Below are 27,765 nucleotides of genomic sequence, written 5' to 3' on the forward strand. Positions count from 1 at the left end.
CTTGACAGCCAGCGTGACCAATTTTGATTTGGCAATGTGTACGTTAGCTGGTGGAGATTAGCCCCAAGCGTGGCTGACTGTTTAGGACTTGTCAATAAAAATCGGTTACAGTCAAAACAGATTCACTTTCCTTCTCTATCTTGCTGTAATATCCGCCAGTATAATAATAATAATAATATTGACACACTTTTCACACAAATTATCTTGCCCCAAGTTAAGCATATGTAGCCTGTGTTATGGGTTACAAGATAATGATATATTTAATACAATATACTTACTTAAACATACATAAATACATTTAAACATCCATGACTCGGAAACAAACATCCATATTCATCATATAAATGCTTGCACCTACAGGGATTCGAACCCGGGACCTCTAGCTTAGTAGGTAGGATCGCCACCCGGTACACCAGAGCAATCACAGGAGAGGAAGTACGCCGAAAAAAAATAGAGGTTAACAGTTAACCTCTATTTTGAGCAATGCACGCACACTAACACAAAGTGCAATACAGATCGCGAGTGTAAGACGTAGCTTGTCACGCACACTAAAGTTAATAATTAATTAAAAATTATCGTCATATTTTGACCTAAATATGTAAATTAATTTTGATTTAATCTCCACAAGGTCATTATTTTAAAGACTTACGCAATAATTTTCTTCTTGGCAACCAACGGCTTGGGTTTCTTAAAGATTTTCTTCATTTCTTCTATCACCGGAGCAGAATCCAACACGAAATTATTTAGCTCTTTCTTACCTGAAAGGAGTTATGATGTTATAAAAGGCATTTATTTTCTCAAAATTGATTCCTTTAGAATTCTTTTTGGTGTCATTTCTAATATACTAGATACTGCTACCGCTTCGGAAACAAATGGCGCTCCGAGAGAGAAGAAGCGGCGCAAGAAACTCTCCCAGCATTCTTTTTTTGCGCTCTTTTCAATAAAAATATACAATATTGTACTGTCATTTCTATCGCTACAAAATATGCATAATCTAGTCCCAGGTTGTCCGATCATTTAGATATACAGCAGTGGAGTAGTTGGATTTACGACATAGCCATTTTTTTTTATAAAACATTTAAATTTATTTATAGATAATACCTGAACAGTGGCTGGGACTTTATTATAAAATTGTATACATTTATTCTTAAAGCTATTATGTATAATCTTACCTTATCTTAGTGATCGGACAGCCTGGGACTAGATTACGATTATTTTATGGCAATACCAATTACAGTACAATATTGTATATTTTTATTTAAAAGAGCGCAAAAAAGGAATGCTGGGAGAGTTTCTTGCGCCGCTTCTTCTCTCTCAGAGCGCCATTTGTTTTCGAAGCGGTAGTAGTATCTAGTATATTAGAAATGACATCAAAAAGAATTCTAAAGGAATCAATTTTGAGAAAAATAATGCCTTTTGTGCCTTTTAATTGTTATTAAGAAGTTATAAGAACTTATAATTAATTAAATTTGTGACCAGCTCCGATACATGATGCCGGCTAGATTATGGGTACCACAAAAGAAACATATTATTCAAGTGAATTTTAATAATTGCACTATACAAAATGTAAATTACTACTAAAATAAGTAATTCTTTCATTAATACTGACACGGGAGTGGGTCAGGGATTGGAAATAATACTCCGCTTATAGGAACGAGTCTTTATTTGCGTTCACTTTTTCTGAACTTGCACTTCGCCGGTCTGCCGCTGTTCCTCTTGTGGGCGGCGGTACCTTCAACGCGTCACACCGCACTGAACACTAAGTCTCTTCTATCTTCTTCCTCTTGGAACACTTCCACTTTTCACTACTTCTTCTTTATACTTTCGAGTCAGAACTAGAACTGCCGTAGGCCACGCTTAGTACGGCTTATATACCCCCGGATCCGTTCTATTTTCAAAATGATTCTCCCATTCCATCTTTAAATTTAAATTGTACTAGAAAATTCTTTTAACTATTTTTATCCTGCTTACACATTTTCCATCCCTTTTTTTCTGTTCGATTTGATCCTGAACTAACTAGAAATTTCCTTTAACTTCACAAAACCCAAAAAAATCCATACACTGGTAGGTGTATCGAACCCGGGTCTACAGCGTCTAAAGTAAACACTTTTCCGCTGAGCTACGAGTAATGCTGACGGAGCTGTTGAAACTAACAATGTCTTGAAGTTTGACAACTCTCGTCATATACTTCGAAGGGTTGCTACGCAACAATACTTAGTTTATTTCTATATAATCAGTAATGGATGATATTAGGTTACTACTAGGACTGGCTGTTTTAATGTTAGTAGTAAGCTGTTTCAGTATCTTTTAGAGGATTCAAATTCTGGGCGTTGATAAAGTCTTGTATGCAACTGTTGATAATTAGGTATTAAAACACTCATGTGATACTATTATCATAAACCCACATTCGTGTTTTAATACCCCTTATTACACAACAGTTGCATAAATAACTATTACACACATTTTTTGGCGATTTTTAAGAAATAGTGTTGTTTTAGGACAATGTTTCGAAACTAGACTATGTGGCTGTCTTGTTAGGTTAGCATTCACCTCAACAGCTGACAGGCATTTTAAATAAACACATCTCTCACCGTTCAATTTCTCAGCCAGACATTCCTCCAACAGTTTGATCGGTGACCAGATCGACGTCTCCTGGTTCTTGAGCGGTGATTGGTTCCTGACTCTGTCGGTCGTGATTGGCGTTTTCAGATTCAATTCCGAGCGACTTGCCAACGTGTTCTCTGAGTGCTCTGAAAATACATAAAAATTATCAGATATCCTCGTCTCATGATTTGGCGCGCTGTGATTGGTAGGCTGTTGTGACGTAAGAGATACGTAACAGCGGTGAAGAGACCAAATTTCTTTGTTCATTGAAACATGGTATTTCTGTGTTTTATAATTTCTCATAGTTCCAACATATTTAAGAGGAATCCATTTTTACAGGTATGTTAAATATTAAAACAATTATAGTTTCCGAGTATATGTCAAATAAATGTTTCGCGAAATGTGATTTATCGGGATGATTATTTCTTACACGCAAGAAAGAATAGTAACGGCAAATTCAATAAATTTTCCTAAATACACAAATGTTTGCGAAACTGAAGTGGCAGTGGGCAGGGCACATAGTTCGACGGACAGATGGCCATTGGTGCAGTAAAGTCCTCGAATGGAGACTACCGGAAGACGCGGTGTTGGTAGGCCCCCCATAAGATGGTCCGACGATCTGGTCAAGATCGCCGGAATACGTTGGATGAGGGCAGCGCAAGACCGATCGTCATGGCGGTCTTTAAGAGAGGCCTATGTCCAGCAGTATACGTCTTTCGGCTGATGATGAACACAAATCCATTGCCAATGCGGGACTCCAGCCCACGAGTCTCGGGCACAAATTAAATTTGTCTATTTAATCCGAGAAGTGAGGGATATCACTTAAAAAACTGTTTTGATTTACAAAAACGACATCTCAATTCAATTTCCTAATATGCAATTATTGGGGTTGAGCAGGTTATCAACTGTAGATGGAGCCACAACCTGAGAGTGGAACAAGACATGCATTTATAATCAATGCGTTACTCGCACGGTTGGCTCAGTTGGTAAGAGCACTCGGACGGAATCCGAGAGGCATTGGTACGAGAACCGCATTGTTCATAAATTTTGGCACAAATTTGTGAATTATCCACGGACTAGTAAAAAAGAAGGACTCCACGCCGTGATATGAGCAAGTGAAGCACCTTTATGCTAGTGTGTGTGCGGTTACGGAGTATACCAGTTACACAATTTTTTCTCCCTTAAATAATCATATAACCCCAAATACTTTTATAGTATTATTTTTACACTATTTTAACAACGCACGACGGCATTTGAAAAATATTTTATTGCGACGCAAACTGATCTGTCACAGACGATGGCAAATCTCATAATGGCGGCCGATCGGCTTGTATTTGTGGGGCTATGTATTAACACGTTTACCGGCTTGTTTTGGTGCCTCACTGCCATGTAAGGTGACACGGAGTCCTTCCTTTTTTACTTGTCCGTGGAATTATCGGCTGAAATTTCTAGTAGTAAATTATTTAATATTATTACACAACACATATATTAATTTACCTTTATCTTCATACACAATTGTGGTGCTTTGGAATGTAGCACCAGAACCTGATGGCCTGAAAATAAAATACAAATACGTTATATTTTAACTGTGTTTGCCGCTGAACTCCTAAAATGCTAAGCCGATTTGAATCAAACTTTTGTACGTTTTAATATGTTTCAGTAACGTTTATTAGTTTACTTTAGTTATTTCCATAGTATTGTGTCCTATCGTTATTGCTATAGGGCAACGCTGCCGATATTAATACCATCTTTGTGCTGCAGAAGAGAGCTATTCGCGCTATTTATGTGGTAAAGGTTACTATAACATAAATGACTTTCTTAATGATACCACAGATTGGGAATGGAGTGACCGCCCTCAGGCTATTAAATAATAAGTTTAATTGTACAATATTACTTTGTAAACATATTTATTCGATGACAAAAAAAAGCCCGCTGAGTTTGTTGGGCCCATTCTTCTCAGGTCTGAGGCATTCATTTTGGAATGGGTGGTAGTTTTTTGACTTTCAATAAGTGATGTCACATCCTATTTTGAATAAAAATATTTGAATTTGAATTTATAATCTAGGCCCTAAATAATAATGGAGAGCAAAATTGTATAAATAAACATTTTATCTGTTGCATCTCAATATATTCTTGATAATATTATACGAATCTGCTAGACTTTCTTAATGGTACCAAATATACAAATATTATGACTGTTAATTGTCAGTACATGTATAAATATTTTATATACGTTCCCAAAGATCGTCACCTTTTTGCTCTTAATAGTCATTTTCATTATTATAACACTAGAAATAAGTGATTGCTTGTAACTAATTCTAGTAGGCTTCATAAGATACATAATCCCTTAAGGGTAAATGTATACACTTCTATAATAAAGTTCCAGCCACTGTTCAGGCATTATCTATAAATAAATTTAAATGTTTTATTAAAAAATGGGTCTGTCGTAAGTCCTATTACTCCACAGCTGAATATCTAAGTGATCGGACAGCCTGGGACTAGATTATGATTATTTTATAGCAATAGCAATGACAGTACAATATTGTATATTTTTATTAAAAAGAGCGCAAAAAAAAGAATGCTGGGAGAGTTTCTTGCGCCATTTTTTCTCTCTCAGAGCGCCATTTGTTTCCGAAGCGGTAGTAGTATCTGGTATATTAGAACTGACATCAAAAATAATTCTAAAGGAATAAATTTTGAGAAAGTAAATGCCTTTTATGCCTTTTTACCACAGATTCGGAATGGAGCGACCGTCCTCAGGCTATTTAAATAATAAGTTATACTGTTACGATATTATTAAAGAAAAGAATAAGCCCGCTGTGTTTCTTGCGCCCGTTCTTCTCAAATCCGAGGCAGTCTATATCGAGTGGGCGGTAGTTCTCGACGTTCAATAAGTGATATTTTCAAAGAAATTGACTATTTGACGTTTGAGTATGTTTGTTGCATCATTTTACATATTATATTGTAATTGAAATGATTTGTAAATCGATGTAAATGTAAATCTTGATATAAAAGAGTGGCAATGAGTTTCTTGCTACTTCTTCTCATTAGCTCAACCCAAGTAGTGGTAGATTCAATAAGAAAAAATATTTTTTGACATTCATAGGTGTCATTTCCGTGACCTATAATAAAGTGATTTTGATTTGATTTATCATATGCGACATCCTGTAAGGGCAGAGTAACATTATAGGATATTGTACAATTAATTATATAAAAAATACATTATTAGTTACTATTATTAGTCAATTTTGATTTTTGACATTCATAAGTGTCATTTCCGTGACATACGTGAATAAAGTGATTTTGATTTGATTTAATATTATATCCTATTTTGAATAAAAATATTTGAATTTGAATTATATTCATAAGTTTTCACTTACACATTATTATTTCTCAAAAGTCTCGGCTTGGTTCGCCTCAGTGACATTCTGCATGGCATCACCGGCCCGTGAGCTCTTGTGCTCTGGCTCGGTTCGGGCAGCGACACTGAAATTTATTTAAAAAAAAATATATATATATGAACGATGCGGCACTCAGCACAAATAACTCATGTACTACACGGCCAGATTATCTCTGTACCTCGCTGGAACGCAAAAAATACAATCGTCTTCAGATTTCACAAATAAAAAATTGTTAAATCTAAAGATAGTATTTTTTGTGCCATATGAAAAATCTTTACCCCCTTATTCATAATGGTCCGCTAACTTTAAACAGCCGCTTAGCAGTGTTTTTTCTCATTCTGACTTAGGTCAATAGAAGAAGACAGAGTGAGAATTAGCAATGCTTTAAGTTAGCAGACTATTATGAATAAGGGGGTATTTCGAAAACATAACCCTATAGTTTTCAAATATAATATCTTTGGTGTTGTGGTCAAGCGGATTGATGTTATAAGGGATCTTGGGGTCTTGATTGCAAACTTTATTTTAATTACCATATCGACAGCATGGTCGAACAGCTTGGAATGATTATTAGACCAGTCTAATCTAGTCTAGTCTTTCCCAGGAAAGCCCTTTAAAAATGTCAACACAATAAAAAATTTATATTTTGCTTACGTTCGCAGTATTTTGGAGTTTAGGTCTGTGGTCTGGAGCCCACATTACTAAGTTGTATATGTACATATATATACCTAGAATAGAGAAAATTCAAAATAAATTTCTAAAATCTCTGGAGTATCGTACTGGAAATATTTTCACTGACTACAAAACTACTGCTGCTGAACACAAATTGCAAACCCTGCAATGTAGATATTGGCGCAAATTGCCACCTACCGGCAATAGTTGGCAACTATTGATATTTATATTTTAGTTTATCATTAAAATGAATATAATTGTTGTAGATATAACTGAAATATATAGGATTTAATTATTTATTTATTAAGGTCTGATATTTAATAGACACTGTTTTGACTGTTTGAATGTTTCTAAGATGTTTGATGTTTCATTTATTGTTAAAATACTTAATTTACGGTGTAAATGTTTAAATTAATTTGTATTAGAATTAATCTCATTATTCTGTATCAAACTTTATTATTCTATTGCATTTAGACTTTCTTAATTCCATTTCGAAACTTGCTTGCAGCGCCATCTTCTTACTTACTAATGTTTATTCAATTTTATCTATTGTAAGGTAGCTATAAAAGCGGTTGTTTCATGTAAAGACTGTTCAGTTCAAGTTGAATTCTATACAAGTAATTGTGAGTGATAAAACTAAGAAATTATTAGTGTGTTATTTCACTGTGATGGACCATGATCGAGAAAACCCTGGCTTATCGCCGACATAGACGTACCTTTTTTGATTCTTCACTCCTTTATAAGATTTTAAATAACCATATTGACTCCAACCTTCTCTTCGAGAGGTTAAGCACAAAATCCCTCGTGACACCAACTCACATTTGTGAAATATATTTAAACTAGCTGACATGACAGACATTGTTCTGTAGATAATAAAAAAATAATACTGTTTATAGGAATTTGCCAATAATATTTCAAAACATCAAGAATTATTTCGTATAAAATGCTCCCTGTTGTTATAATGAAATTGTTTCACAGCGGAACTGTCAAACCGTGCGTCACTAAATTCTCTCATTGGAAATAATGTCCATACAAAACAAATATTGAAAATAAAAATAATTATGGGGGCCAGATCAAAATAAAAACTATCCTATCTCTCAAGTTGGACTAAAACTGCACTCCATGAAGTAATCCCCATTAAAATCCGTTCATTAGTTTAGGAGTCCATCGCGGACAAACAACGTGTCACGTAATTTATATATATTAAGAAAACCTTTTGCGTTGTAATTTAAAGTTTGTGCTTAATTTAAATTTTACTATATTTTGTGAAAAATTGTTTGTTTCCTAAATAAAAAAATAATAAAATATATCGCACGCATCGCAGTATGGTTCCAATACACTAACCTCTACTATTTACCACTGGACTGGAGGCTATCAATTTCTTTTGTGCCTGTTCGATATCCGCCATTTTGGCGCTGTTGGCCATGTAGCGAGAGTCTGCGGTACTAAAACTAGCGATGACAGCCGCAGCTAAGCAAACATTAATAGGAAAACTATTTACAAAAATAAATATGTACTTTATTACGTTGATTCTTGAAGCATAAATAACACGGAAAACGACCGAAATTAATTCAAAATACAAAAATACATCAGAGTAGTATACGTTCCTTTGCAGCCATTTGTATTATACGTCAAAATTAGTTCTCTGGACGCTCGCGAGTGGCGCTTCAAATAGGCCCAAAAAAAATTGCTGTCAAACATATGGAACGGCCTATCCAGTGGTATTTTCGTGTCATTGTTCCAATACCGATGGTAACTCACTTGCGTTAAGGGCCGCGAGGTGGGTGGGGTCTACGGGCGCGGCGGTACTACACGCGCCGCATACATATAGCTCCGTGCCCGCACAGAAGGTGTGCGCACCCACGCTACCGCATAGCACGCAAAGCCTTATATCCCACGGCCTGAAACACACAATATATATTTTTAAAGTGAAACTTTATTTAATTATTTCCCAATTTTGTTCAAGCGTGTAGCGTCCCATTCTGCAAAAGTCAAATTAGCAACTAACTTCCTGTCAGACTTGTTAAAGTGAAACTTTTATTGCATCGTCTCAAACTTTTTCGTCTGTGTGTTGCATGTCGCGTGACGGTCGGGCGGCGCCTATAGTTCGCAGCAGCTGACCGTGTAGTGTATATATATGACTATTGCTCATTTGTGCCAGTGCTACACGCTATTTTGTTTGTTTTTAATATGTGTATATAATATAAATAATTGTTAAGTATTATGTATGTCGTACTCTCCCTGATTAAAAATATTGATTGAAAAGTATTGGGAATCAGTCACCCCATGTAAGCTGTATACCTATATATACATGAAAAAGAAGTGAAAGTATTCAAATTTCATCATTTTTAATCCTTTTCAATCAATATTTTTAACCACGGCTAAGACAAATTAAAAATATTAGTTGGAGACTTAGTCTACTTTTATTATTATCAATCCAGTTTTCAAAGTATAAAATTAAGATTGATAAAGCGATGAAAATTTTTATACCCTTATTGGAATATTATTCCAAAAATTTTTAGTTATATTACTATAATGTGAAAAAAAGTTTCACTGTTACCGTGGTTTCATAAAACCATACAATCATTTTTTTTAAAGTATTATATATATATTTTTTATTAGCTAGTAAAATGCTCATATAATACCTTTATTTTATTTATCTAAACCCATGCTTTAAATCCTCTATTAACGATTCTAAAACCGTTAGCTTATTGCCAACATTAAAACACCCTATGTCCTAGTAACCATTACATCATCCAAACGAGTGTTGTAATAAAATTCAGTACAACATCCGTTTTCATTACAACACTCGTTTGGATGATGTAATGGTTACTAGGACTGGCTTTTTTAATGTTAGCAGTAAGCTAACTGTTTCATAATCATTCATTGAGGGTTCATATTATGGGTGTAGATAAAGTCTTGTATGCAACTGTTCATAATTAGGTATTAAAGCACTCATGTGATACTATTATAAGCCCACTTTCGTATTTTAATACCCCTTATTACACAACAGTTGCATAAATAACTATTACGGTATGTGTGGATTGATTCATCTCCTGTATTGTACTTTAAGTATGTACTCAATAACTATAACTATGTTTTTACTTATTAATTAATTAAGTTATTTGTAAATTTAATTGAAAATAAGAACCTCTAATAACTATTGTGTTTTGAAAAGAGCAGCATTAGAGTTTCTTGCTCGTTCTTCTCCAAGTAAATCTGCATTCCGAACGAGCTGTATGATAAAATTACATATTTCAAGTGTAATGCAATTTACCAATATTTTTACAAATATTTTATGATTTGAATTGATTATTTATGGCACACTAACTCGTGATTCAATCTGGGTCAGGCGCTGCCGTGACGTCACTACACTGCACTCACTTTATGTGGGAGCGGGCCTCTGAGCAGCGCACGATGCTATCACGCCACGCGGCTATTTCGCACCGTAAGAAAATTTTTAATGCAGAAACGAAAATTATTAAAACAACTAGTGACGATTCGCTCGTTATCGCATGGGCCAGTCATGAGCATGTCGGTGACGCGAACCGGTGAAAACTACAATAAATTTAATATGTCCCTACGGTCTTGCGGACTTTATTTTAATATATTGATATCTTGTATCACTCACCCGTTCTCAACATCGTAGTCTCTTCCGGAGGGACACACACACTCACTCCATCCACAAGATATATTCCGTTCGTAGATCTCCGAGAACGCGTTCTGTTCCAACTCCCACGCTGCGTCTCTGAAAGTGATCACTTTATTTAAAAAAATACCGTATACGTCATACGTTTGCCGGGTGATCACTTGTTTATAAAAAAAAACTACGTATAAAGGCCGCTCTTGTGATTGTTCTGGTGTTGCAAGAGAATGTGGGCGGCGGTGATCACTTAACACCAGGTGACCCGTACGCTCGTTTGTCCTCCTATTCCATAAACAAAAAAGTTTAGAAGAAAATAAGCATACGCGTCGCTACAGGAATCCTTACTTATGTCGACTGTTGTCGCCGTTAGACTTGAGAAAACAATATCCACTACATCTTAATATATATAAATTACGTGACACGTTGTTTGTCCGCGATGGACTCCTAACCTAATGAATGGATTTTAATGGGGATTACTTCATGGAGTGCAGTTTAGTCTAACTTGAAAGATAGGATAGTTTTTATTTCGTTTTGGGACCCATAATTATTTTTATTTTCAATATTTGTTTTGTATGGACATATTTTCTATGAGAGAATTTAGTAACGCACGGTTTAACAGTTTCGCTGTGAAACAATTTCATTATAACAGCAGGGATAATTTTTTATGCAATAATTCTTGATGTTTTGAAATATTATTGGCAAATTCGTATAAAACAGTATTTTTTTTATTATCTACAGGACGTCTGTCGGGTCAGCTAGTATTATATAAAAAAAACTACGTTTAAAAAAACCGACTTCAAAAACTGAAAAATATCAACTAAAAATTTAATTTAATACACCTTTACCTTTAATATTTTAGTTTATAATAATGTGTTCTAATTTTTAATTAGTCTAAATAAATAATATTGTAGTTTTTTTTTTGAATTTTTTACATTTTAGTGTTTGTTAATAATTAATGGGGATTACTTCAAGGAGTGCAGTTTAGTCCAACTTGAGAGATTATTTTTATTTCGATTTGGGACCCATAATTATTTTTTTTCCAATATTTATTTTGTATGGGCATATTTTCTATGAGAGAATTTACTGACGTACGGTTCAAACCGTTCTGCTGTGAAAGAATTTCATTTGATGTTAGAAATATTATTGACAAATTCATATAAAATTTGTAATTTATTTATTATGTACACAACAACGTCTGTCGGGTCATTAGTCGATATATGTGTTTTAGGGGGCATAATCGGATGGATTTTTTTAAACATAGAAGTTTGATATCTTTCACAGCTCAAAAGACAGTTGACCTGAGCATTTTAACTAATTTCACCTCGACACTGTTGACTACCTCTATATTGTTGAAGCATATACATCGCCCAATAAAAGACTTAGTAACTCAACTTAACCGAGTAGTAGCCATAACTGGTATATGTTTGTTCCTGGTGTTAACTTTATGATTTTTACAGATTTAACCAGTGGGAGGCTACTTCGCACAGGATGCCGGCTAGATTATGAGTACTACAACGGCACCTTATTCTGTGAAGCAGTAATGTGTAAGCATTATTCTGTTTCGGTCTGAAGAGCGCCGTAGCTAGTGAAATTACTGGGCAAATGAGATTTAACATCTTATGTCTCAAGGTGACGAGCGCATTTGTAGTGCCGCTCAGAATTTTTGGGTTTTTCAAGAATCCTGAGCGGCACTGTATTGTAATGTGATGTTTTTAATTACCATCAGCGGAATGTCCTGCTCGTCTCGTCCCTTACTGTCATAAAAATTTGTTATAGAAAAGTTTCCATACCGGTCTGGAACGTAGTATCCTTGCTTGATGACCGCGTCGTAGAACTGCTCTTTGGCGTTGCATAGAGGACATTTGAGATAATGCATGCCGGCACTCAAAGCCATCCGCTGAAACATTCAGTTGGATTTAAGCCTGCTTATGTAACGGACGAGTAAAAAAATAAGGACTCCGTGTCACCTTACATAACAGTGAGGCACAAAAACAAGCCGGTAAACGTGTATATACATAGCCGCACGCACACACTTACACTAATACAAGCCGATCGGCCCCGATTATGAGATTTGCCATCGTCTGTGACAGATCAGTTTGCGTCGCAATAAAATATTTTAAAAATGCCGTCGTGCGCTGTGAAAAAGTGTAAAAACGATACTATATAAGTATTTGTGGCCATATATGATTATTTAAGGGAGAAAAAATTGTGTAACTAGTATCCCCAGTAACCGCACACACACTAGCATAAAGGTGCTTCACTTGCTAATATCACGGCGCGGAGTCCTTATATGCTTTTACAACAAGATCCAAAACAAATTTATTCAAAAGAATTGTTAAAACGTTTGTGTGGTAAAGGTTACTATAACATAAATGTCATTCTTAAGACCGCCCTCATGCTATTAAATAATAAGTTTAATTGTACAATATTACTTTCTAAACATATTTTTTTCGATGAAAAAAAAAGCCCACTGAGTTTGTTGCGCCCGTTCTTCTCAGGTCTGAGGCATTCATTTTGGAATGGGTGGTAGTTTGTGACTTTCAATAAGTGATGTCACATCCTATTTTGAATAAAAATATTTGAATTTGAAAAACTTTCTAACTATAAGTGTAATTTAGAGATAAAACAAGAATGTGTGTGTGTGTGTGTGTTTTATTTTCTGAGGGTCGTATTGATCTCGGTATGAAGACTAATACCGACTGAAAAACCGCCTTTTCTTCTATCTCCCTAGTCCCCATGGAATCGCCGCAAGACTGTTCTTCACGGGGGGAGAATCTAGCTTTTGCTATCTCCAACTAAAAAAACTATAAATTTACTGCAGTGGCTTTTCTTGCCCTCTATAACCTACGCAAATCTTTTAGTATTTCTGTGGCGTATGCACTGGTTGCATCCCAGGCTACTTCAGAAGTAAGCATGACGCTGATGAGGTAATCAGATGTAATGCTTGTACCTACTGTCTTCTCCCATTTATCGCGAGCGGTTATGTATTCTGAGTGTGTGTGTGTTTTGTGTGTGTGTGTGTGTGTGTGTCTGTGTGCGCAAAAGTTATAATTCTTTTATTCAATTAATAATCACAAATTAAATTGATTGAATATACTAAACACAGCCACACAGAGCAGCTGACTGTATCTTTCTCGCTCGGATACACTCGGCGGTCCCGAGTTCACCCGATCGAGCTTTTCACCGTTCAGCAGCGAAGTGCAGCCTGACGTTATGACTTATAAATGTGTGATATGTGACTGTGCCTACCATCAACTTTTAATAAGCGATGCGAATCCGATACAGTTCAGTTTAGGTACCCAAACTGAATCACTAAAATTCGTACCATGAAGTGCCTTTTACTGAATGGCGTTTGGATCGCTTATGAAGAATGAACGAAATAAAATTGCGTTTCGAAACCTAAAATGATACGATTTTAGCGGTTTTTTATTGCGTAGGAAATACTAAAAATACATTTTAAAATTGCGCAAATGCGTCAAATTATAAACCATTAAGCCCTTTTTTATACTTATTAAATAATAGTAATATAAATAAATATAGTTCTTTGAATTACAAATTAAATGTTTGCTTATGTGTTTTCGTAAAAATAACGAGTTATGAACGCACCTCCATTGATGTTTAATTTGACAGGACCACAAAGTACATTTTTTTTTATTTGTTCTTGCGAACAGGCTATAGCCCGGCCCCTTACTGCATCGTCTGTAGTATTTTCATTTTGGTTTTTATTTTCAAGTATTCTCATCTCAACTTTAATCAATAAAATTTTTCTTTTCTATATTTTCACTATTTTTTAAATGTTATTAACAACACGATTCACTTTCCTCTAAGGAAGTAGCAACTTTTTTCGAATCGGTCACTTTGACAAATACGCTATCCAGTTTAGGTTGAAATAACACCTCATGGTACGAATGAATGAACGAACTAAATCAGTTTGCGATTCAGTTGATATGATTTTTGACATTCAATTGACATCATTGCGATTTAATGAGTTGATTTGACGACAACCTAAATTACATAGCTCTAATCACGTCGTGGTACGAACTAGCAAAGCAGCTCATTTTAGGTTGTCAATTGAATCGCAATAAGAGTTTATGGTAGGCCCGCTGAGCAGTGCGACAGATATTTCACCTCTGAGCGTGACGGATCAGCCGAAAAATGTGCGTGCGGCGCGCCAAAATAAGTTTTCACTTTCAATAATTATTCCTTACGTTTGTAGAAATATATAAATACCAGTGGGAGGCTCCTTTGCACAGGATGCCGGCTAGATTATTGGTACCACAACGGCGCCTATTTCTGCCGTGAAGCAGTTATGTGTAAGCATTACTGTGTTTCGGTCTGAAGGGCGCCGTAGCTAGTGAAATTACTGGGCAAATGAGACTTAATATCTTGTCTCAAGGTGACAGGCGCAGTTGTAGTGCCGCTTAGAATTTTTGGGGGTTTCAAGAATCCTAAGCGGCACTGCATTGTAATGGGCAGGGCGTATCAATTACCATCAGCTGAACGTCCTGCTCGTCTTGTCCCTTATTTTCATTAAAAAAAAATATAATAAAGAACATTTTAAATACAACCAATATAAATGACGACCGATATAGCTGAATGGTTAGTGACCCTGACTACTAAGCTAGAAGGTCCCTGGTTCGAATCCCAGTAGGTGCAATCATTTATACGATGAATATGAATGTTTGTTCCCGGGTGTTGGATGTTTATGTGTATTTATGTATGTTTAAGTAAGTATATTGTATTAAATATATCGTTGTCTTGTATCCATAATACAGGCTATGTCTAGTTTGAGGCAAGATAATTTGTGGAAGAGTGTGTCAATATTATCATATATATGTCAATATTTATTTATTCAGGAACAAAACAGTCTTTTACTATAGTTGGGTTACAAATATACATAAACTAGAAGACAAAACAGTTTCATAAATTAAATACTTATTATGAAAATTTAAAAAGGCATAAAAGGCATTTATTTTCTCAAAATTGATTCCTTTAGAATTATTTTTGATACTCATTACTAATAACTACTAGATACTACTACCGCTTCGGAAACAAATGGCGCTCTGAGAGAGAAGAAGCGGCGCAAGAAACTCTCCCAGCATCCTTTTTTTTTGCGCTCTTTTCAATAAAAATATACAATATTGTACAATCATTTCTATCGCTATAAAATAATCACAATCTAGTCCCAGGCTGTCCGATCATTTAGATATTCAGCAGTGGAGTAATAGGATTTACGACAGAGCCATTTTTTTATAAAACATTTAAATTTATTTATAGATAATGCCTGAACAGTGGCTGGGACTTTATTGTAGAAGTGTATACATTTACCCTTAAAGCTATTATGTATCTAATGAAGCCTACTAGAATTAGTCTAGTTAGTTTAAATAGTTATAAGAACAGGACACAACAACAATGATTTTTTAGAATTTTTTACATTGAGTATAATATCACCTACTATTTTCTTATATTATTGTATATATAATTATTACAAGTATATCAATATTAAATATTATACCGCATTATTTAGTAGAGCTGCAAGCGAGTGATCACCTGCCGTAGGTGATCCGTTCCGAGTTGTCAATAGTTACCTGTAAGCATGACCTGTGGAACCATGCGTCTCGCGCGCAGCATGGCGGCCAGAAAGTGTTCGGCGTAGGGAAAGAGTCTACCGCCTCGTAGCAAATCACGCACAAGATTTCATTATCTGGAATTAGCATCGACTTGGTATGGTATCGTAAAGGTGTTCCTGTTTTCGCAATTAAACAAATAAGTTGGGTCCATTTTGCGTACAATATTGGCCAGACATTCCAGACAGCTAACTTCTAGAAGGAGCAGCCTTCCATATTAATATTTTAGTAAATAATTATCCCTATCTTTATAATTTACCCCAGCTCCGAACATTGTGGTCCTTCGAGCCGGATTTAAGTCAAACTACTATCTAAAAACCCTGTTAATATGTATTCTGTTGAAGTGCCTAATAAATAAATAAATAATTCTGAAAGAATAATCAATTCTAGAATTAATAATTCTAAAGGAGATAGCACTTCACTCTATACTAGATTAGAAATTTACTCTCATAAAATTTTGGCTGTAATGTAAAAATTCATGTTAAATGTGATTTTTATGTCATAAGATGGAGGGTAAATTAATTTTTTAATTTTAAATTGTGTTTTGAATGCCTTACCATCACCTTCGTGTAGCCCCGCTCTTAATTTCTTCCGTCTTTCTTTAACTTTCTCCATAATCTCAGCATTAATTGTCTGTTTTGGAGCATGCTGTTGGCAGTATGATCTGAAACCACAGCTTAGCGTAAAACTAAGACTTTCAATACAAATTCAATTTTTTTTTTCAAAATAGGTTAATATGAAATCAATTATTGAACGTCAAAAACTACCACCCATTCGGAAATTAATGTCTCGACCTGAAAAGAACGGGCGCAAGAAACTCAGTCGGGTTCTTATTTTAAATAATATTTCGATACAACCAAATCTAGATTTTTAAGAATATCATTATCATCATCAGCCTGAAAACGTTCACTGCTGGACTCCCCCAAAGATTTAATCAACGATTGGTCCTGCGCTGCCCTCATCCAACATATTCCGGCGATCTTGACCAGATCGTCGATCCATCTTGTGGGGGCCCCACCAACACTGCGTCTTCCGGTACGTGGTCGCCATTCGAGGACTTTACTGCCCCAACGGCCATCTGTCCGTTGAACTATGTGCCCTGCCCGCTGCCAATTCAGTTTCGCAATCATTGTCGGTAACTTTGGTTCTCCTACGAACCTCCTCATTTCTGATTCGATCTCGCAGGGAAATTCCGAGCAGAGCCCTCTCCATTGCCCTCTGAGCGACCATGAGCTTTTTCATAAAGCCCAAAGTTAGTGACCACATCTGCGTACCGTAAGTCTGGCAGCACACACTGGTTAAAAACCTTCATCTTCAGACACTGTGGTATAAGAATATAAACTAAACAAATTATGGTCATATATTTTGTATGTTTGTGTGTTTTTTTTCTGAAGGAAAAATACTATTACGTATCATAAGATCGTGGTAGTATTGATCTTGTATGTAGGGTGCGGTTTGAAGACCAATACCGACTAAAATTCTTCTATCACATTTCTTCACTTTGAGTGAACCTAACCTAACCAATTTTTATAAATTATAGTTGATAGAGCTGTGGTCCATGATTAAAGTGCTACTAATCTGTGAATTACAAGGTAATGCACAGTTTTCAAGAATATAATGAAAAAAATTACAACGGGTTAAACAGGTCAATAAAACACAGAACACAGGAACATTATAAACATTATAGGAAATATAAGAAATATAATTTTTTTACCGGCTTTCCAACTCTGGGTTCTAGCAGTTTTAGTGTAAAAATTAGAATTGATGACGAATAAGTCTCTATCAACTACAATATTTTTTACTTCCTAATTAATTCGTGCAACGGCATACTAAGTCCAACCCATTAGGTAACAGCACTATCGTATTCCTGTACTCTGCAATCAACTCGCGAGTTACCTGTAGCTACAGACAGGATTTAAACTTAATGCCGCCCCTGGGCACCGGAAAAAAATCTGCCCCAATACTGTAATTTTACTTAAACTTACAGTTTATATATTTTATTTTTCAAAACTAAAACAACAAATTTATTGCAGAAACTTTACCAAAAAAAAATTCTAAATAAATTTCTTTAATTCCAGAAAATAAAAAAATCTATTATTATTTTGAAACTCCAAGGAAATAAATTGATTAAATCGTTTTTATTTATTTAATGGATAAATTGAATTTCTTGAATTATCAATTAAACCAAAAATTATTAATTAACAGAATTAATTTATTATATTGAGCAATCTTGATAAGACAAAAATAAATTTTTTTCACTTCCAAAATTTTACTGCCCTAAAAAATTTGCCGCCCTGGGCACTTGCCCCAACTGCAAGTACAACAATTTGCTTACTTGTAATTGCCATAGAACATAGACAAGGCATTCTTCTCCCTGCCGCAGGGCAGATGGAACTGCTTCTTGCACTTTTTCACCGAACATCCCAGTGAGGCTCCCTCCTGGTGGCAGTAGGAACATTTCTGTAAAAAAAAATATCATTTATTAAATTCTGCAGGTTCCAATTAATAATATGTTATTGCTGCTGAAGGCTTTCCTGGATTAATTCTAAGGTAAAGAAGGTCGAGTCGAATCCATAATTAACGTCACACTAATTTCATTGAATATAACCTAAATTACTTTTTTGTTCATTTTAAAAGTGTGTGGCGTTGTTCACTCGGCGAAAGTCAATGATCGAATGAAGAGAATCAAAAGAAATCACGACAAGGCGGTATTAATCAAAGGCTGTCGACTCGTGAGTCGTGAAAATTAAACTTTATATTCACGTAGACAGAGTTGCAACTGTTTTTATTTTATTTTTCTTAAGTATGTAATTAAATATTGGGGGTGGTAATACTTAGATATAAAAAAAAAATTGAAAAACTGTCACAAAATTTGGGACACAAGGCCTTGTCGCACAACGTCACACTTCGCCGAACCCCTTCCTCCCCCTTGACGTATGACGTTATTTTTGGAGGGCACCTTACATAACAGGGCACATTACAGAAGTATACATATAGTAAGTAGTAAATAACGTAAATAAAAATAAAAAAGGCCTTATTTCTACTAATCGTATCGCGTATCGCGAATCAGCCGTATTTATGACAATATAACTCAGTTTGTTTACATTATTTATCTTGTCTCGTTGGCCTAAGTATAAATGAGATCACATTAAGATTATTAATTACAATGCAAAGTAATTTGACACACTTACATGCTTTTTACTTCTTTCAATTTCCACAAGGACGTCTGGGTACAGGAAACCAAACAGACCATCCACATCATCACCTTTTTGAAGCAGGCAGCAAGATAACAACTGGAAACAAACATAAAGTTCTATATTCTTCAAAATCACACAACATAATTCACAATAAATGAAACAACACAGTATTTATTATTATTATTTGCCGAAGGTGGCTATATATCTTAACCAAAAAACCCTTGATACATTGGCAGTAGATTCAGAAGTGGCGTGTGTTAGAAGTCAACAAGATATGGCCGTTAGATATCAAATTTCGTCTCTTTTCAAAAAACCATCTTGTACCACATATAACCAAAACACTTCAGATAAACATGTTTTTACTTCTTTACAAGTAAATTAAATCAAGAAAATTTTGTTATAAATCAAAAAACTTAAATCATTTGTATAATTATGGATTTCCGCAAAGTAACGCCTAATTCAATAAATTTTCTTATACCTTGTCGTCAAGCCCTGCCGCGTTTGTGAACCGCAGTATCTTCTTGACGCGAGTATTGCAAACAGAATCTGGGAATAGGGTATAATCGCCAAGGATGGTGTTACGCTTATGCATTAGTGGGCCGCAATTGCATAGGAGATGAAGAGGCGTTTCATCGGCCTCTAGGCAAAATCTGCAAGTTCTTTCGTTTTTTATTCCAACCACACGGAGATGCTTGTTTAAGCGACAGTGCCCAGTTAGCATCCTGGTGAGTATGGATAGGTGATTCCTGCTAAATGATAGTGCTTCAATCGCATTTCTGTTATTGAAAGCAGTGCTTTGGAATAACAACAACACAGAAGTAATAATTTACATCATATTTTTTTTATATTAGAGGGGGCAAACGGGCAAGAGGCTCACGGTATGGGGAGAGATGAGGCAACCGCCCATGGACATCCGCAACAACAGGTGTGTCAAGAAATGCGTTGCCGGCTTTTAAGGTGAGAGTATGCTTTTTTCTTGAAGGTCCCTAAGTCGTATCTGTTCGGGAAAACCTCAGCCGGTAATTGAATCCACAAAGTGGCTGTGCGAGGCAAGAAATTTCTAACAAAACGCGCGATTGTGGAATGCCAGATGTCTACGTGATGCGGGTGGTACTTTGCACGTAATGTCCGGTGGTGCGATGAACTCGAACTCAAATCAACCCGAACAGCTCCTCTGAGCACTCCCTGTTAAATGCGGTAGAAGATGCAGGGAGAACCCACATCTCTACACAATGCCAAAGAATTAAGCCGATCGGAGATGACTTGATCGTCGATGATTCGAGCCGCTCTTCGTTGTATGCGGTCAAATAGAAGAAGCTGGTACTAAGGAGCACCCACCCAAAGGTGAGAACAGTACTCCATGTGAGGCCGAATTTGCGCCTTAAAAAGTTGCAGGCGGTGGCTTTTAGTGAAGTACTGTCTCGCCTTACCGAGTACACCAATAAATTAATATTGGCATATTCATTTATTTTGGTAGTAAACTATTTTATTGTTTAGTTTTAGCTTCTAAGTATAACCAAGCCTGTCTCACTCTCCGTGTAGGTATCGAAGTCGTAAGTACGCACTGCGGCCTCTACAGACAGGCTATTCAGTAGGGACCGTAAGTCCTTGCTTACTTTAACGATCTTTGTTTTTCACTTTTTTTTTTACCGGTCCGACCGATTATTTAAAAGAAAAATAAAAAAAGCAAAGCATATAAAAGGTCACGGAAATTCAAAATTATATTTTTTAGCTTCATAAAGACGCTGAAACAATCTAATTTAAAGTGATTATTATTATAACGAAATTACCATTCATGGTAGCTACCTATTTATTTCCCATACTAAATAAGTATGACAACGAAAGAATATTGATTTAAAATTACAATTACATACATATTTATATTATACAAAAACTGAGCTATTTTTATATGATGACCTTATACTAGGTAGTACAGTTTTAGGTGATGAAGTCAACCCTAATGTCGTCAGAAGAGGTGAGAGTCATGTGATAGAAAGAGAAGCAACTCATAGGTGAATAAAAATGTAGGTTAATAGTGCTGTGCGATCTGAATTACACCTTATTGTATGGCCGCAAGAGGCCCTATTCCTTTAATTGATTTTGCGGAGTGAGACTTTTACTTGTTTTACTTATTCTTGTATTACATATTCTATAGTATAATACAAAACCATCCTAACTCATAAACAGTTGAACCTGAAGTGTGTTGATGCCAGTGAGATATCACCTTTCATAGACATCTCCACCCTCATCTCCGTTTTTTTATGAAAAGAAGGGACGAGACGAGCAGGGCGTTAAGCTGAGCTCAGGATTCTTGAAAAACCTAAGAATGACTACCTAAACTACCTGAGTAGCACTACAATTGCGCTCGTCACCTTGAGACATAAGATGTTAAGTCTCGTTTGCCCAGCAATTTCACTAGCTACGGCACCCTTCAGACCGAAACACAGTAATGTGTACATATTGCTGCTTAACGGCAGAAATAGGTACCGTTGTGGTACCCATAATCTAGCCGCCATCCTGTACAAAGGAGCCTCCCACTGGTAAACTCACTGGTCAAAACATAATTACAGTACAGGTAAACTGCTGGGAATTGTATGTAATGGCTTGCAGAAACGTGAAATATATTTACATCAGCTGTTGCATTTTTTTTAATGTGAAATACCTTCATTATAATACTTTTAACAGGAATAGTTTTTCCCAAGATAATCTTCATACAGACTGGCTGCTTCAGACAATTAGGAATATCCAATGTTAAATAACAAAACAGAAGCATTTAAGACGACCCTTATAGCCCAGTAGTGACCCTGACTACTAAGCTAGAGGTCCCGGGTTTGAAACCTGGTAGGTGCAATCATTTATATGATGAATGAATGTTTGTGTCCGAGTCATAGATATTTATATGTATGTTTAAGTAAGTATATTGTTTTAAATATATCATTGTCTTGTGACCTATACAGGCTATGCCTAGTTTGGGGCAAGATAATTTGTGTAAGAGTGTGTCAATATTATATTATTATTATTTAGGTATTCATAAGCAAATTTATGCACTGTTTTCTGCAAAATAATGACTAGAGTGTACCATTTTGAGTGTTTTAGTCAATAACATGTTATAAAACAAAGTCCTCGGCTGTTTCTGTTTGTTCACAAAACTCAATAACTACTGCACCGATTTTCATGCTGTTTTCACCAATGGATAGCGTGGTTCAAGGTTTTAGTATATGATTTGTTAAGTTTTTCTCTACATTTTTGTATACAATAATGATATCTGTTGGAGATGTCGGAAAAAAAAAGCTGTCAATAAAAAGACTGTCAAAGCCGTTTGAGATATAACAAAACAATTGTATGGAGGAAATTTGTATTGTATACATGTCTACAGAAAAAGTTCGCAAGGGCATATGTCATCTCTTAAAGATAACAAACCATACACATTTTAATACTTTAAAAAATTGGCATTAATAAAATTGTAGATTACACAAATATGTTTACACAAATATGATAATAATCCTTATCATTTTATTACTACATATTATAAAATCATTCGGAAATACGATTTTGTTTCTTTTTTTAACTCATTAAGATTGATTGCATATTACCAATGGCTTTAGAGTATATTATCATTCCCAACATCTATCATATTTCTTTTCTTTTAAGGCGAAGGTTAAACAGAAAACACACATTCAAGGTGTTTCTAGACAAGTTTTGTGGTGAAAATATAGCATTTGGAGCTATGAACACTACTTTATCCTGTTACACATACCCTTACGTCTTACTTGTAGGTTGCTAATGCTTGCTGTTGGTTAAAGATAACACTCCAGTACCATTATGAACTACCAGTTTTCTTTGAAGTTAAACAAGTTTTTTCTCGGAATGATGCATTTGCTTAGTATACTTCTCTCATAAAAGTTGTTTTTGTAGCTTTTACTTTTTTTTATGTAGGTACATTTATTCAGATTAGTAATCAATAATGAGGATTGTAAGCAATTAAATTGTTTGTGCCTGTTAAAATGTTACATTTTCGAAGCAAGAATACGCTCAACTCATATCGCTCAAGGTCGCCGGGATTTAGTGTCGCCTTAACAGAACATCATCTGTCGGGTGAGCTACTTACATATAATCTTTAAAAAATTGCAATATTTTCCTTCACCATATGTTGTTTAAAGAGGTACAGGATTAAAACCTTTGTAATTAAAAACTGTGTTTTATATTAGTTTTTGCATACAAGTTACCTTTTTGTATTCTTTTATGTAACATTTTATCTCAGAGGGACTGTAAAATTAGACCTGGATAGATCATTAAATATCGGGTTAGCTAAAATAGTAATAAAAATGTAACTTATACACAAAATGTAATGAAAAACACAGTTACAAATACATGTGTTACTCGTGTAGAGGCGAAACACGTGTCAAATTGTTTTAAAAACAAATATTGGCGGAATTAACACTAAAGAAAACTTAAATCATTTGTATAATTATGGATTTCCGCAAAGTAACGCCTAATTCAATAAATTTTCCTTTTAGAAGTGTTTTATATAAATATGTAACACTTGTGTTAATCAAAGAAAATACTTTATACTCCATTCTGAATGGTTGCAACTTTGAGTTATAAATGTTTGTTCATTGGTATGTGTCAAGAGCGACGTGTCACACACACACACACACACACACACACACACACATTTACCTCTATCCTTTGGAATTTCAAGCTTTTTAGTCACTGTGTAAAAGTGGAATCCTGGTGACCAGTAATACAGGTATTTTATTACCTACCACAGGCACCAGCGATCCACAACCTAAACTTATGTATCCCCTGTATTTTTAAGTTTTCGCTATATTGTAATTTTGGTTGTTGGTGAGAAATAAAAGTTATTAAGTTATTATTAAGAGAGACTTTGAACCTGTAACTCACACTCCAACACTAAAAAAATTCTATACAATACAAAACATCTTATGGGTTTTGTTAATTCAATACTAGTTCAATTCTAGTAGTAGACTAATAAAAAAACATACACTGTTTGCTTTTTATATTTTTTGTATGCAGTTTTGAATCTTCTGGCAGAAACTTGCTGCTTATTTTGCTTGCAAATAAAAAATTAAAGTTGCTAGGCAAGATTTTAGGTACAATAAGTTTAGAGTTGCTGAGCAATGATGTTCTATACATATGGACATATCATTCGCAGACTGATAACGGAATGGCAAAAGTGTGCTTAAAGCCAATGTAAGCACACTATTCTCCTTAGTCGTGTGTCAACTGTGTGTCAATTAACAAGCCTAAGTGTGCTATAAAAAGTGCTTAAATAAAACATTAACTACTCAAAAAGATGGTGTGATGTATCATCGGTACGGTTATTTTATTTATATAACATAGATATGCAAAAAGCCTAGGTAATTAAATAAAAACGAATATTTTTTCATTAAATATGGTACCATTATTGAACAAGACCCGCTTGTCTGAATGGGACACAATCAGAAATTAAAACAATAGAGTTGCTCCTTTTAACCAATTACAAAAAATAAGGAGGTTTTCAATTCGTGAGTATGTTTTATTTATGTTTGTTAACTCAGAACTTTCAACTGGGTGAACCAATTTTGATAATTCCTTTTTATTTGAAGGCTGGTGCTTCCCGTGTGGTTCCATTGCAAATGGCCCAGTTCTGACAGTGGCAAACATGAGAAAACTATAAGTAATAAATTTGCTGTATGTGTGCAACAAATTTTCGAATTTTATACCTCCTGAAATCGCCCGTAATAAATGTTTTATATAAGTAATATTATCAATGTTTGTCCAATATAATCTAACAGCATGTATATTTGTTTCAGGTATAATAAGAAAACAAATCTGTTTCAATTCTGGTCATTACTATAATCACTAGTAAATTCGTTAATACCGATCAAATGACACACTCATCATCATAAGCTTGGTGGTCTACTGAAATGTGACATTGGCAAGTTGTGGTGACCCTTCCACAGAAGCCACTAGAAAAAATAGAATACTTCAAAGGTAGTTTGATTAGGTTTTGCTTATGATATCCATGATAAAGTAACGAAACTCTTCAATTCTTAGGATCAACTATACCAGGCCGAATATTTTTTATGCTATTCGGATATTTGAGTCACCCATAACATCATTATCGTCAAGTAATTGTCGTAGTAAAATATGATGATCAATGGAACTCCTTAACGACTTACCCTAAAGGTGCGATCTGTGGCTGAATTTCTAGCAGTCTGGAATAATATTGCAATGTGCTTACGTTCATTGCTGCATTGCAAAATTTAGTAAACAAAGTTCAAAATTGCTAAGCAAGATTATAGGTAAATAAAGTTTTAAAGTTGCTAAGCAAGATTTTAGGTAAATAAATTTCAAAATTGCTAAGCAAGATTTTAGGTAAATAAATTTCAAAATTGCTAAGCAAGATTTTAGGTAAATAAATTTCAAAATTGCTAAGCAAGATTTTAGATAAATAAAGTTTTAAAGTTGCTAAGCAAGATTTTAGGTAAAAAAATTTCAAAATTGCTAAGCAAGATTTTAGATAAATAAAGTTTAAAGTTGCTTATCAAGATTTTAGGTAAATAAAGTTTAAAATTGCTATGCAAGATATTAGGTAAATAATGTTTAAAGTTGCCAGGTAAAAAAGTTTGGACTAGAGATGCAACTGTGCGGCATAGAGGATTATGAACAATACAGAAAGTTATGGGATATGAAATGCAATGGTTAAACAAAAAGTGTGTGTGTGTAAGCTTGAAGCCCGATTGAAGTAAAACTTAATTATAATTAACTTAAGGAATTATTAACAGATACATATATATACTTCTTTTGCTTATCTGAAAGCTCATAGGCAAAATATGTTATTTCCGTTTGCCCTTGGTTGTCCCACCTATTCTAGGACATCCAGTATATAACAAATATTCTTAATAAGTTGAAAGCCAAGAGAATTTAATTTATACCATTAAATTAAAGCCTAGATTATATTATTATTAAATAACTGAATAAAAATAATTAAATTATTAATATCACACATACACTCACACACACACACTCAGGCCTTGTTCCTGTTGGGGTAAGCAGAGACAATACATATAACATTGTTATTGAATATTAACAAATATGGCTGTATGGGCTCGGACCTTTTGCCTGTCCGATGGACGAAGAAAAATTAACAAACATTGCAAACGTCAGACTGAGAACTTTTACTTATTATTTATTACAAAGTAGTCGTAAATTAACAAATATACTTGGAGATTTTCAGAAGATGTTACTGAGCAATTTGAAACAATTTTTTAAACCATTAAATTTTAATGGTTAAAAATTGTTTCAATCGACTTTTTTCTGCCAGGAGTAGTAATGTTACTTCTATCAGAAAAATATTCTGAGTTACCCCCAAGTCACACCTAAGGAAGTTTTACTTCAATAAAAAAACCCCTATGCTGCAAAATTTAGAGATGAAGTTCATTCTTTTTCATACTGCTTTAAAACACTACTTTTACTCAGCAGTACATATTTTTCAATAACTTGGCATGATGAGGAGTTGCCCTGCGAGATCGAATCAGAAATTACGAGATCCGTAGGAGAACCAAAGTTACCGACATAGTCCTAATCATTGCGAAACTGATGTGGCACTGGGCAGGGCACATAGTTCAACGGACAGGTGGCCATTGAGTTATCAAATGGCCACCACTTACCGGAAGAAGCAGTGTTGGTAGGCCCCCACAAGATGGACCGATAATCTGGGCAAGATCGCTGGAATAGGTTGGATGAGGGCAGCGCAGGACTGATTGTTGTGGAAATCTTTGTGGGAGGCCTTTGTCCAACGGTGGATGTCTTCGCTAATGATTTTGAATGATTTCAAATTTTGCTATAAATGGTTCTTGCTAATAAAGAACTTTGTCTTTGAAAAAGAAAAAAGTCCACCTCTCCTATAAGGCTGTTTATAATATTGACACACACTTTTGCACAAATTATCTTGCCCCCAAGTTAAGCATATAAAGCCTGTGTTATGGGTTACCAGACAATGATATAGATTAAAGTTTTTTTGTTCCAATAATAAAAACAATATTTATGTCTTATCACTTCTATCAAATAACAATAATACGGAAACGTTATGTATGTAACTGATATTTATGGGTTTAAGGGAATACAACAGTGTTATGTATTAAATAAAATTACTAATTTGAATTTGATCTTTATTATATTAATAAAAAATTATATATATTAAACCAAGAACAACATAATATTATCAATCATTGCCGCTTAAAAAAAGATATATCAAAACCAGTCATAAACAATGGTTATAAACAAGATCAAACTTACCACACAAAAGTAATGACAGTGAATATCTCCAAATGAATACAACTTTCCATACAAGAGTTCATCGTCCACTTCTCTCTGACAAAATGCACATGGAGCTATTTCATTTGCTATTTTAGCTAATAAGTGTTTAGGTTTTTTAATAAAGAGTCTTGAGGCCATTTTGTTAGTGATTGAGAAGCTTTCACAATTCACTGTCACATTCGGCGGGAAAATGTAAATTACAATCAAAGAGATTTTTTTTTTGGTTCTGTTCGTCCATCTGGACAGGCAAAGGGGTCAAAAGCCCATACAGCCAAGTCTTCATTTTTATTTTTCTA

General features: G+C 34.8%; 1 protein-coding gene across 1 annotated transcript; it reads right to left on the reverse strand.

Moving 5' to 3' along the window:
- Window positions 1–645: 645 nt before the first annotated feature.
- On the reverse strand, window positions 646–27,765 carry LOC126973717 (PHD finger protein 7-like). Its single transcript, XM_050821051.1, has 9 exons — window positions 27,449–27,765; window positions 19,139–19,240; window positions 18,283–18,407; window positions 16,505–16,611; window positions 15,909–16,024; window positions 12,111–12,217; window positions 10,306–10,422; window positions 4,102–4,157; window positions 646–758 (listed from the first exon to the last, which is right to left on the reverse strand). The coding sequence occupies exons 1-9, from the start codon at window positions 27,605–27,607 to the stop codon at window positions 646–648; spliced, it is 1,002 nt and encodes a 333-aa protein (XP_050677008.1). The 5' UTR covers window positions 27,608–27,765.

The sequence above is a fragment of the Leptidea sinapis genome, chromosome 2 (assembly GCF_905404315.1).
Source record: "Leptidea sinapis chromosome 2, ilLepSina1.1, whole genome shotgun sequence".
NCBI classification, from domain to species: Eukaryota; Metazoa; Arthropoda; class Insecta; order Lepidoptera; family Pieridae; genus Leptidea; species Leptidea sinapis.

Excerpts from the sequence above, each read along its gene's own strand:
- LOC126973717 (XM_050821051.1), bottom strand. The coding sequence starts at position 27,607 with ATGGCCTCAAGACTCTTTATTAAAAAACCTAAACACTTATTAGCTAAA. Across the intron at positions 18,408-19,138 it reads TTGAAAGAAGTAAAAAGCAT|AAATGTTCCTACTGCCACCA; the intron begins GTAAGTGTGTCA and ends TTTTTTTTACAG. Across the intron at positions 759-4,101 it reads AATTGTGTATGAAGATAAAG|GTAAGAAAGAGCTAAATAAT; the intron begins GTAAATTAATAT and ends AACTCCTTTCAG.